At 37.9% G+C, this 12405-nt stretch overlaps 1 protein-coding gene across 3 annotated transcripts in view; it reads right to left on the bottom strand.

The window, feature by feature from the left end:
- The window catches only part of DNA2 (DNA replication helicase/nuclease 2), a 55363-nt gene that overhangs the window by 6295 nt on the left and 36663 nt on the right, over positions 1-12405 (bottom strand). For 2 of the 3 annotated variants that reach the window (XM_055324775.1, XM_055324776.1), the window contains 7 exons: positions 11973-12089; positions 11780-11889; positions 11143-11252; positions 9555-9779; positions 2107-2300; positions 1870-1959; positions 1583-1787 (listed from right to left, as the gene is read on the bottom strand). In XM_055324775.1, coding sequence (XP_055180750.1) covers positions 1583-1787; positions 1870-1959; positions 2107-2300; positions 9555-9779; positions 11143-11252; positions 11780-11889; positions 11973-12089 — 1051 coding nt within the window. The remainder of the gene's footprint in view (positions 1-1582; positions 1788-1869; positions 1960-2106; positions 2301-9554; positions 9780-11142; positions 11253-11779; positions 11890-11972; positions 12090-12405) is intronic. The other variant, XM_055324777.1, reaches the window with a different exon arrangement.

Raw genomic sequence — 12405 nt, 5'->3', positions numbered from 1 at the left:
ACCTGGTAAAACTCTCCAAGGACTATTTTGCTCCTACACAATCCTTACATAATCTTGGTTATTATTATTTTTTAATTTTTATTTTTTTGTAATTTTTTAAGTAGGCTCCACACTCAACATGGGGCCTGAACTCAAAACCCTGAGATCAGGGGCTGCATGCTCTAATGACTGAGCCAGCCAAGTACTGCAATTTTGACTATTTTTTATACATTTTATTTGGGGTGCACCTGGATGGCTCAATCTGCCTTTGGCTGGGGTACTGATCTCAGGGTTTTGAGTTCAAGCCCCATGTTGAGATCAAGCCCTACATCGGGCTCCCTGTTTAGCAGGGAGTCTGCTTTTCCCTCTCCCACTGCCCCTCCACCCACTTGTGCTCTCTCTCTCTCAAATAAATAAATCTTAAAAAAATACATTTTATTTGGAATCCTGTTGCAAAGAAAGAAGAAATCTAAGTACCAAAAACATAGAATCTGAGTGATCACTGGCAGGGTAAATAATTATAAATGATAACTAATACATTAGAACGAAGGTTTCTAAATGCAGCTATTTGTGAGGTCAGTTTACTGAAAAATTTCCCAGTGCCCACCTGCCCTTACTTGTTAATCCTTGAACCTGAAATGATAATAAGGGCAATATCCAAGAGAATGAAAATTCCATCATGGCACAGAGAGTGGGGCCCTATTTATTTATTTATATATTTACTTATTTAGTAAATTCTATGCCCAACATGGGTTTTGAATTCACAATCCTGAGATCAAGAGTCACATGCTCTACTGACTGAGCCCACCAGGTTCCCCTGCAAGTGGGGACCTGTTTTTAATAACCACTCATCATAATAACAAAAGATATAATTATTTTATAGTAATATGCATACATATAACTCATCACTATTTTTTATCTGAAGTCATGTAAAGACTTCCAAATCAATTCTGAGAAGCACTAAATAAGATAAACTGTAGAAATAACAGGGTCAAAACTTAGTTCCTAGAAATAAGAAGTCATTTATAGTCCTTGTGAAGAGTTTTATTTAATAAGTTTATAAAGTGGTCTTTTTTTTTTTTTAAGATTTTATTTATTCACTCATGACTTGATCCCTGCACCCCGGGATCACAACCTGAGCCCAAGGCAGATGCTTAACCACTGAGCCACCCAGGTGCCCCTGTTAAACAGTCTTTATGTGAGTATGTGGAGGCAGGAGGTAGTAAATAAACGTACTGTGAAGTTCAATTTTGCTATGAACCTAAAACTGCTCTAAAAAATAAAGTCTCTATTTTAAACTCAGCCCTTTGATAATATCAATGCCAACTTCTTTTCTAAGAAATGTAATTATACACTTGAGTTCACTTTCTAGCTTTCCTCCTTCAAAAGTCAATTTTGACATCTATTATTCCCCAGAATAAATCTCCTTCCAAAGACACTGGCTCTACAGAAAGAAAAGATTCTTTGTGTTGAAGTAAGAAGTACAATAGTTTTTACTGATATGCTCCACTAAAGCATTTACTATTAAAAACTGAAGAATTTAAATAACAGGATAAAAAGAAAAAAACCAAACCAAATATTCAGATTTGGGTTTTTTTGTTACCTTGTCTGTATTAAGAAAACAAACAGGATTGTTTGGCTCAAATACTCCAATCATCCAAGGATTTTCAGAATAATCAGCAAAAAATTCCAGTTCCAGCTTTACATCTTTAAGGTTAGGTAGGTTTACTACTGCATTGGCCACTTTGTCTGATCCACACTCCAGCTTTCCATCATATGTCAGTTTGTTACTTAAGGACATAATTTTACTACAGCAATTACAAAAATAATTTTAGTTTTGGTAGATAAAAATCAACATGAATTTCACTCATAGCTGACACTTACAAATACCTGTTCATTCTGTACTGCACAGTTAATTGTACAACAGCATTCTTATTCTGCTCCAGTCTCTTGAATAAGCTTTCACTCATGCCAAGAGCTCTGTCAACAAATCAAATTCAGGCTTATCAGTGCACTGAAACTGTCCCATAAGAAGAATCTAATTTAAAATTAAAACTTAAAAAAAAAATTAAAAAATAAAAAAATTTAAAAAATTAAAATTAAATTAAAACTTCAACGTCTGATTACCTTGCTTCACGGTTTAGCACCAGGGGAGGAAGCTGCTGATGATCCCCCACCAACACAAATCTCTGAGAAAAAAATAGTGGCCCTAGGCAGATTGGTTGGCTGATTTGAGAGGCTTCATCCACAATACAAAAATCAAAAGTTTTACGAGAAAATATTGGATGGTTTATTCCCATACATGTTGTTGCAACTATACGCTAAAAACAAAGAAAGAAAATAGATGGATTATCTAACATATCCAAGTAATGTGACTTATTTTTCCCATATTTTATTCACTTATTCATTTATTTTTAAAGATTTTATCTATTTGAGAGAGAGAGAGAGAGAACATGGAGCTAGATGAGAGGCAAAGGAAGAAGCAGACTTCCTGCTGAGCAGAGATCCCCATGTGGGGCCTGATCCTGGGGCTCCAGGATCATGACCTGAGCTAAAGGCAGACACTTAGCTAAGCAACCCAGGCACCCCTTATTTATTTATTTTTTTTAAGATTTTACTTTTAAGTAACCTCTACACCCAACGTAGGGCTCGAACTTACAACCCCAAGATCAAGAGTTTTGTGCTCCAAAAAAAAAAAAATTTTTTTTTTATTTTTTAAAAAAAGAGTTTTGTGCTCCATTGACTGAGCAGGCCAGGTACTCACCAGTTTTTAAATTAAAAGTTCAAAATGAAGATTTTTGTCTGAAACAAGAGGAATTCCCCAATATTGTTTAATTCTGAAACATTTATGGTATGCAAAAAAATTTTAGTTTTTTTTTACTATTAATTGAAAAATCAAGTAAATTTTCTAGACACTATTACAATGCTCAAATTGAGTATTTCCAAATGGAAAAAACTGAAACACTCGAGAGGCAGGAAGTTAATAATTTTTTAAACTTTTTATTTATTTAAGTAATCTCTATACCCAATGTGGGCTCAAACTCACCACCCCAAGATCAAGAGTATATGACAAAGATTTTATTTTTTTTATTTTTATTTACTTTTTTTAGTATATGACAAAGATTTTAAAGCAGCCATGATAAAAATGTTTCATTGAGCAACTATAAACATACTTAAATGAAATTAAAAAAAAAAAAACACAGAAAGTCTCAACAAAAAAATAGAGGATAAAAGAAAAAGCAAATGGAAATTTTAGAACTGAAAATATAATAACAAAAAATTTAAAATCATGGAATTATACTCAACAGCAGGGGAGAGGGCAAAGATACAGTGAACTGAGTACACAGAAAAATATAAATTACATAGCCTGATTAACAGAAAGAAAACATCCTGAAGAAAAATAAGAATGAACAATGACTGACAGATCCGTGGAATAATTCAAAGATTGAACATTTCCAGGACACCTGGGTAGCTCAGCAGTTGAGCATCTGCCTTTAGCTCAGGGAGTGATCCCGGGGTCCTGGGATCAAGTCCCGAATCGGGCTCCCAGTGGCAAGCCTGCTTCTCCCCCTGCCTATGTCTATGTCTCTGCCTCTCTCTCTGTGTCTCTCATGAATAAATAAATAAATAAAATCTTAAAAAAGAAAAAAAAAAGATTGAACATTTCTGTCTTCACAGTCCTAGAAGAAAAGAAAGAGGAAGGAGATGAAACTCCTAGAAGCAATCATGGCTAAAAATGTCCCAAGTCTGTCAAGAGATATTAAATCTATAGATTCAATAAGCTGAGAAAACTTCAAATATGATAAATAGGAAAAAAAACATGAAACACAACATAATTAGAATCCTAAAAACAGAAATGTGGAACATCAAGAGGGAAGAACATAGTAAGAAAAAAATACAGATAAATACACATTAGGTTTTTCATTTCCTCCAAATTATATTTGATGGTTGAAGCAAAAATTAGAACACAGTCTGCCATAATCTACATAAGAAAATATTTAAGGCAATCATATATAGGATAAGATAAGGAACATAAATGGAAGTAAGCTTTCCAAAACTTCACTAGCACTAGTAAAATGACAAAATCAATGGACTATAAGTTCTATATATATAACGTAATGCACAGAACAACAGAGCATCCATTAAAAGCTATGCAAATTGATCACACAAAAACACTATAGAGAAATCAAAATGGAATTCTAAAAAATGTTCAAGTAATCGATAAGGCAGGAAAAAGAAACGGAATCAAAAAAGAGAGAAGGGTGCTTGGCTGCCTCAGCTGATAGAACATGTAACTCTTGATCTCAGGGTTGTGAGGGTAAGCCCCAAGATGGGTGTAGAGATTACTAAGACAAAACAAAACAAAAACAAAAACAAAAACCACAGAAGACATGAAACAAAAATTAAATGGCAGTCTTAAGCCCTAACATGTATCTATATTTATGATGAATGCAAATGGTTTATATGTACCATGTACATTTTTTTAAATATATTTTTTAAAGATTTTATTTTTTATTTATTCATGAGAGACACGGGGGGGGGGGGGGAGGCAGAGACACAGGCAGAGGGAGAAGCAGGCTCCATGCAGGGAGCCCGATGTGGGTCTTGATCCTGGGACTCCGGGATCACACCCTGGGCCAAAAGGCAGATGCTAAATTGCTGAGCCACCCAGGCAACCCTATCATGTACATTTTAAAAGACAGGGATCAAAACAACTAAAAACCAGACTGGAGAGTAGATAAAAACCTTATCCGGCTTTATACTTTATACAAGAAAGTCACTTCAAATTTAATGATATAGGCATGTCAAAAATTAAATACTTTATACAAGAAAGTCACTTCAAATTTAATGATATAGGCATGTCAAAAATTAAAAGCTGGAGGATCACATTAATAGATTTTCTTGCTGAATGATCCTTCCATCATGGGAATAAATCCCACTTGTTCACAGTATATAAACCTTCTAATACACTGCTGAATCCTAACTGTGAATATACTGTTGAGAATGTGTGCATCAGTCAAATATGCCCAACGGGTTTTTTAAAATATTTACTTATTTAAGTAATCTCTACACCTAATGTGGGGTTCAAACAAACTCACAATCCCAAGAACAAGAGTCACATGGTCTTCCAACTAAGCCAGCCAGGCTTCATGTTTTTTTTGGGGTTTTTGTTTTTTTAAAACACAGGTGCAAAAGTAACTCAATGGAAGGCTGAATGGTTTTTCAAGGAGTGCTGCTGTAACAACTGGACATCAACAGGCAAAAACATACACCTTGACTTAAACTTCACAAATTACACAAGAACTCAAAGTGGTTACAGACTTTTTTTTTTAATTTTTTTAAAATTTATTTATTTATGATAGTCACAGAGAGAGAGAGAGAGAGAGAGAGGCAGAGACATAGGCAGAGGGAGAAGCAGGCTCCATGCACCGGGAACCCGATATGGGATTTGATCCCGGGTCTCCAGGATCGTGCCCTGAGCCAAAGGCAGGCGCCAAACCGCTGCGCCACCCAGGGATCCCTAGAAGTAGAGTTTTTTAACTTGACACTGAAAGCAGAATGCATGAAAGTAAAAAATTTATATACTAGACTCTATCAAAATTAAAACCGTTTTTGCTGCAAAGGACCCTGTGAGGACAGTGAAAAAAACAAAAACAAAAAACCGGAGAGAACACATTCACAAATTATATATTCATTAAAGGAATAACATCCAGAATATATAAAAAATTCTCAAAACTCAACAGAAAAAAAAAATCCAAGTGGGACATGAAGAAATATTTCACTGAAGATACAGAGATAGGAAACAAGCACACAAAAACATCAATTACCATCATTAGGAAAATGCAAATTAAAATCACAATGAGGGCATGCCTGGATGGCTCAGCGATTGCAGATTGCCATCTGCCTTGGGCTCAGGGTGTGATCCCAAAATCCAGGATCAAGTCCCGCATCCTGCTCCTTGCACGGAGCCTACTTCTCCCTCTGCCTGTGTCTCTGCCTCTCTCTCTCATGAATAAAAAATAAAATATTAAAAAAAAAACCTTAAAATCACAGTGAGGTATCATTATATACCTATCAGAATATCCAAAATGAAAAACAGTAACATCACCAAATGCAGACAAGGATCATTCATACATTGCTGATGGTAACACAGAATGTTACAGCTGCTTTGGAAAACAGTTTGGTAGTTTTTTTAAAAAAAGCTAAACATGGGATCCCTGGGTGGCACAGCGGTTTGGCGCCTGCCTTTGGCCCAGGGCGCGATCCTGGAGACCCGGGATCGAATCCCACGTCGGGCTCCCGGTGCATGGAGCCTGCTTCTCCCTCTGCCTGTGTCTCTGCCTCTCTCTCTCTCTCTCTCTCTCTCTCTCTCTCTCTGACTATCATAAATAAATAAAAATTTAAAAAAAAAAAAAGCTAAACATGTAGGGAGCCCAGCTGGCTCAGTCTGCAGAGCATGTGACCCTTGATTCCACAGGGGTGAGGTTTGAGCCCCATGATAGGCACAGAGATAAAACAACAATATCAACAACCACAACCACAAAAAAAACCCTAAAAACTAAGCATGAAACTACCAAATGACCCAGAAATTCCACTTCTGAGCATTTATCCCATAGACTTACATCCACACACAATCCTGCACATGAATATAGAGTGGCAGCTTTATTCATAATAGCCAAAAACTATCCAGATGTTTTTGAACAGGTGAATGGTTAAACAAACTGTGGAACATCCCTACAACAGAACAATACTCACCAATATAAAATAACAAACTATTCATAAACACAACAACCTGAATTTCCAGGGCACTTACAAAGTGAAAAACACCAACCCCAAAATGTTACATACTGTATGATGCCATTTATATAACATTCTTGAAATGAGAAAATTGTAAAAATTGAAAATAGATAAGTGGTTATCAGAGGTTAAGGAGGCGGTGGGGCAGAAATGAAGGGGGTATAGTTGTAAAAGTGCAACATGAATGCTCCTTGTGGTAATGGAGCTATTCTGTATCCAGACTGTATCAGTGTTCATATCCCAGTTATATTTTACTAGTTTTGTAAAATAGTACCATTGGGTAAAGGATATACATGATCTCTCTGTTATTTCTTAATACTGCATGCAAATGTATAATTACCTCAAATAAGAAGTTTAATTTTTAAAAAGTTAATTAAATATACACCTTAGCCACTTCAAAATTTTTCATTAATCAGTATAGATAATAGACAAAGGAGCTGAAGGAACAGCCTATTAAATTTATTTTAGATGATTTTTTTTCAAAGACAAAAATATCACTTAAAACTTCACAGAAGGGGGCAGCCCGGGTGGCTCAGCGGTTTGGCGCTGCCTTCGGCCCAGGGCATGATCCTGGAGACCAGGGATTGAGTCCCACGTCCGGCTCCCTGCATGGAACCTGCTTCTCCCTCTGCCTGTGTCTCTGCCTCTCCTCTGTCTCTCATGAATAAATAAATAAAATCTTAAAAAAAAAAAAAAAAAACTTCACAGAAGGGTGCCTGGCTGGCTCAGTCAGTAGAACATGTGACTCTTGATCCTGGTGTCATGAGTTCCTGTCCCATGTTGGGTACAGAGATTGCTTAAAAATAAAATATAAAAAAAAAACCTTGCCAGAAAAATGTATACATACTTTTTTTTTCAATATTTTATTTATTTATTCATGAGAGACACAGAGAGAGGCAGAGACACAGGCAGAGGAAGAAGCAGGCTCCCTGCAATGAGCCTGATGCGGGGATAAAATTCCAGGACCCTGGGAATCATGACCCAAGCCAAAGGCAGATGCTCAACCACTGAGCCACTGAGATGTCCCTATATACAGACTTAACTAAAAAAACAAAAACTACGTTCTATATGAAAGTCTCAAAGTCTAGAAACACCTATCATTAGACTATTCATGTACCATTGTCTTGAATTCAAACTTGCTAAAAAATCCTAATTATTAGTAGTTTTCTAGGTATGATATTGTAATATAATAATACATGTTTCATCTTCCTCTGGGTTCCTGACACAGCTCCTAAAACCCTTGGAATTTCCTGAGTGTTAGGGGTGAGAGGAATATCTTTTGTTATTCATAGTAAATCCCTTTCAACAATACCTGCATTTATGCTGAGAGGACAGGAGTTGGTTGCCAGAGGAACCAATCTAGAGATTAAAAGGTTAGAACTTTCAGCCTCATCCCTACCCAACCCTACCCAGAAGATAGAGCCCCATCCTCTACTTAGGGAAGGGTAGAGGGGCAAGGGATTGAGCTAATCACCAACCACCAATGATTTAATCAATTGTGCCTACATGATGGAATCTCCATGAAAACCCTATACAAAGGGGTTCAGGAAGGTTCTAGGGAAGGTGAACACATCATGGTGCTGGAAAGGTGGTTCATCTGGAGAAGATATAGAAGCTCCATGCCCCTTTCCACATTCCTAACCCTATGCATCTCTTCCATTTGACTGTTCCTGAATTGCATCCTGTATAACACATCTGGTAATATAATAAGTAAAGCACTTACTTGAATTCTGTTAGCCATTCTAGCAAATTATTGAACCTAAGGATGGGGTCATAGGAATCCTGATTTATGCCTGGTTGTTCAGATGAACAGGAGGCCCCCAATTGAGAACTGAGAACTATGGGGCAGCCCTGGTGGCACAGCGGTTTAGCGCCGCCTGCAGCCCAGGGTGTAATCCTGGAGACTTGGGATCGAGTCCCACATTGGGCTCCCTGCATGGAGCCTGCTTCTCCCTCTGCCTGTGTCTCTGCCTCTCTCTGTCTCTGTGTGTCTCTCATGAATAAATAAAATCTTTAAAAAAACATTTTTAAAAAAAAAGAACTGAGAAATAAAGAGGGTAGTGCAATCTTAGTAAGCAGCTGAGCCTTAACCTACGGAATCTGCACTAACTCCACTAGTGTCAGAAGCCTTGTGAGTAGAGAGAAATGGGCGTTTCCCATAACTAGGGTATTTTAAACTAGGAGATGGGAGCCCTGAATAAACCAGAAACATCATTTCAGTTCAAAAGCAAAGACAAACTATAAATTAATAAACTGGTCTCGCAGCCCAGGTGGCTCAGCGGTTTTAGCACCGCCTTCAGCTCAGGGTGTGATCCTGGAGACTCGGGATCGAGTCCCACGTCAGGCTCCTTGCATGGAGTCTGCTTCTCCCTCTACCTGTGTCTGTTTCCTCTCTCTCTCTCTCTCTCTCTCTCTCTCTCTCTCTCTGTGTCTCTCATGAATAAATAAATAAAATCTTTAAAATAAAAAAATAGGGATCCCTGGGTGGCGCAGTGGTTTGGTGCCTGCCTTTGGCCCAGGGCGCGATCCTGGAGACCCGGGATTGAATCCCACATCGGGCTCCCGGTGCATGGAGCCTGCTTCTCTCTCTGCCTGTGTCTCTGCCTCTCTCTCTCACACTGTGTGCCTATCATAAATAAATAAAAATTAAAAAAATAAAATAAAATAAAAAAATAAAAAAACTGGTCAATGTGACAAAATTTCCCAGAATGGTGTTTCTCCACTTGGTCTGTCTACAAAAATTACTATTGGTATTATTATGCAATAATTGTACTTACATGACTGTTGTAGAGTTCTTCCAGAAGAGCTAAGGATTTAATGGGCTTCGATCTGCAAATTTCCTCTTCTGTGAATTTCTGGATGTCTTGATGTACCTTCTGAGACCGACCCAAACGCAAAAATCCTATTTTAAACTTTGCTAACTTCAAAAGAATATTGTCAACAGCAGAGTGTGTATAGCTGGTCAACAAAACACTAAAACCACAGGTATAGAGAATTCTTACCTAATAATGAATAAAAGAAAGGAAAATAGTATTACTTTTAATTCCAGATAATTTTTAACATGCTTAAACTTAATAGGAAGCATCATTTTGAGCTGAGTCAAGGTAACATTTTACAAAATTATGAAGTCAAAAGGTTTTATGAAAATAACATGGCATTATCTTTTTTTTTTTTTTTAAGATTTTATTTATCTATTCATGGGAGACGCACAGAGAGAGAGAGAGGCAGAGACACAGGCAGAGAGAGAAGCAGGCTCCATGCAGGGAGCCCGACGTGGGACTCAATCCCAGGACTTCAGGATCATGCCCTGGGCCAAAGGCAGGCACTCAACCACTGAGCCACCCAGGCATCCCCACATGGCATTATCTTATTAGATATGTTAATAATATATTATTAGTGATGATAAAATTGAGTATATACAAACTTTGAATAGTGCCTGGCACACAGGATCAATCAATTAAATATTTGTTGCCAGGATCCCTGGGTGGCTCAGAGGTTTAGCGTCTGCCTTCGGCCCAGGGCATGATCCTGGAGTCCCAGGATCGAGTCCCACATCAGGCTCCCTGCATGGAGCCTGCATCAACCTCTGCCTGTATCTCTGCCTCTCTCTCTCTGTGTGTCTCCTAATGAATGAATGAATGAATAAATAAATAAATAAATATTTGTTGCCACATTATGGCTATTCTAAGATTAACACAGAAATTTACTGACGTGGAAAAAAAAATCCCAGAAAAATTTCAACCACCTCTTTTTATCTTTTTTTCCTTTTTTTTTTCATGAGAGACACAGAGACACATAGGCAGGAGAAGCAGGCTCCATGGGGAGCCCGATGTGGTGGGACTCGATCCCAGGTCCCCAGGATTATGCCCTGGGCCAAAGGCAGGCACCAAACTGCTGAGCCACCCAGGTGTCCTGAAATTTCTCAATTTTAAAGGGAAGGATGGGACACCTGGGTGGCTTGATGTTGAGCGTCTACCTTTGGCTCAGAGCATGATCCTAGAGTCCTAGGATCAAGTCCCGCATCAGGCTACCTGCATGAAGCCTGTTTCTCCCTCTGCCCCTCTCTGTGTCTCTCATGATTAAATAAATAAAATATTTTTTAAGAAAAAAGGAAGGAAAGCATACAATGATATACATGCCACCAACAGAAAGAGATCTCAGACAACCCTAAATACAAGAAACCTACAACATGATTACAACTTTTTGTGACATAGCTTTTATATTTCTCATGTCATTCTAAAAGTTTAATTTGAAATAAAGCCTTTTGATCTAAAATTCAGCTCTTCTGATAGAAAACATCACATTCTCCAAACTGAGAAGCCAATGTAAAGAGTTTCTAAGCAAAAGTATAATAACCTTACTTACAAGAGTACATATTGTAGTTGTTTTTCCTGTTCCAGGCATACCCACGATGAGTGTGTAGTCTTTTGAAAGAAGTACCTTTTTCATTGCTTGCCTCTGAGGTTTATTCAAACCTACATTTAAATTTAAAAATAATAGGAAAAAGAATGTTAGATTTCAGTGAGCAAATGAACTATAAGAAACTTGCAGCCTCGGGACACCTGGGTGGCTCAGCGCTTAAGCATCTGCCTTCGGCTCAGGAAGTGATCCCGGAATCCCAGGATCAAGTCCACATCCGGCTCCCTGCATGGAGCCTGCTTCTCCCTCTGCCTGTGTCTCTGCCTCTCTCTCTCTCTGTGTGTCTCTCGTGAATAAATAAGTGAAGGAAGGAAGGAAGGAAAGAAGGAAAGAAGGAAGGAAAGAAAGAAAAGAAAGAAACTTGCAGCCTCTATTCAACTCTGTTCTTCAATACATCTTTTCAAAGTAAGAAAATGTCACGGTGATATTAAGGGATAAATGTAAACTCCTTCCCAAGAGAATCTGTCTAAAAACTATAATCACAAGTTTAATAAGTTATAAAAATGAGAGATAATAATGCACATTCAATTATAAATACAACCAAGAACACTCAATGGAAGCAGACATGCTGATTATCACATACCTTTTAGAATGCAGGCAACTGTATCCTTTGCATCATATGGAAGAACAGAACTGAGGTAGGATATAAACTGAGGTTCACGGAAGTCAATGATTAAATCTCGAAGTTTTTGGCTAAAAAGAAAAGGAAATGCTGTTAGTAATAACATTCCTTAGGAAAAGTGGGGTAAATTTCAGACTCACTCATTGTTACAAACCTGACACAGGTATTTTCCATCAATTTAGAAAGATTTCCTAATGGGGTATCTATATCACAAGTTTTTTCTTCCTGGTCCAATCTGAACAAAGTTGATTCTGGGAGTACTGACACGTTCCTAAAACAGCAAAACAGGTGTACATGAATGTTTTTCATTTAACATGGTCAGTAGGTCTGTATAGGAAACATACTGCTGTCCTAAAAGAGTAAATGAGCCAGAATAGCTATTAAAATGGTTACCAGAGGCACATGGGTGGCTCAGTTGGTTAAGCGTCTGCTTTTGGCTCAGGACATAATCCCAGGGTACTGCGATCGAGTCCGCATAGGGCTCCATACTGTGGGGAGAGTTTACTTCTCCCTCTCTCTCTGTCTCTTCTCCTGCTCATTCTCTCTCTCTCCTGCTCTCTCAAATAAATAAATTAAATTCTTTAAAA

The sequence above is a fragment of the Nyctereutes procyonoides genome, unplaced genomic scaffold (assembly GCF_905146905.1).
Source record: "Nyctereutes procyonoides isolate TBG_1078 unplaced genomic scaffold, NYPRO_anot_genome, whole genome shotgun sequence".
NCBI classification, from domain to species: domain Eukaryota; kingdom Metazoa; phylum Chordata; class Mammalia; order Carnivora; family Canidae; genus Nyctereutes; species Nyctereutes procyonoides.
The sequence above is the reverse complement of the archived record's forward strand: the minus strand, read 5'-3'. Positions and strand labels throughout refer to the sequence as shown.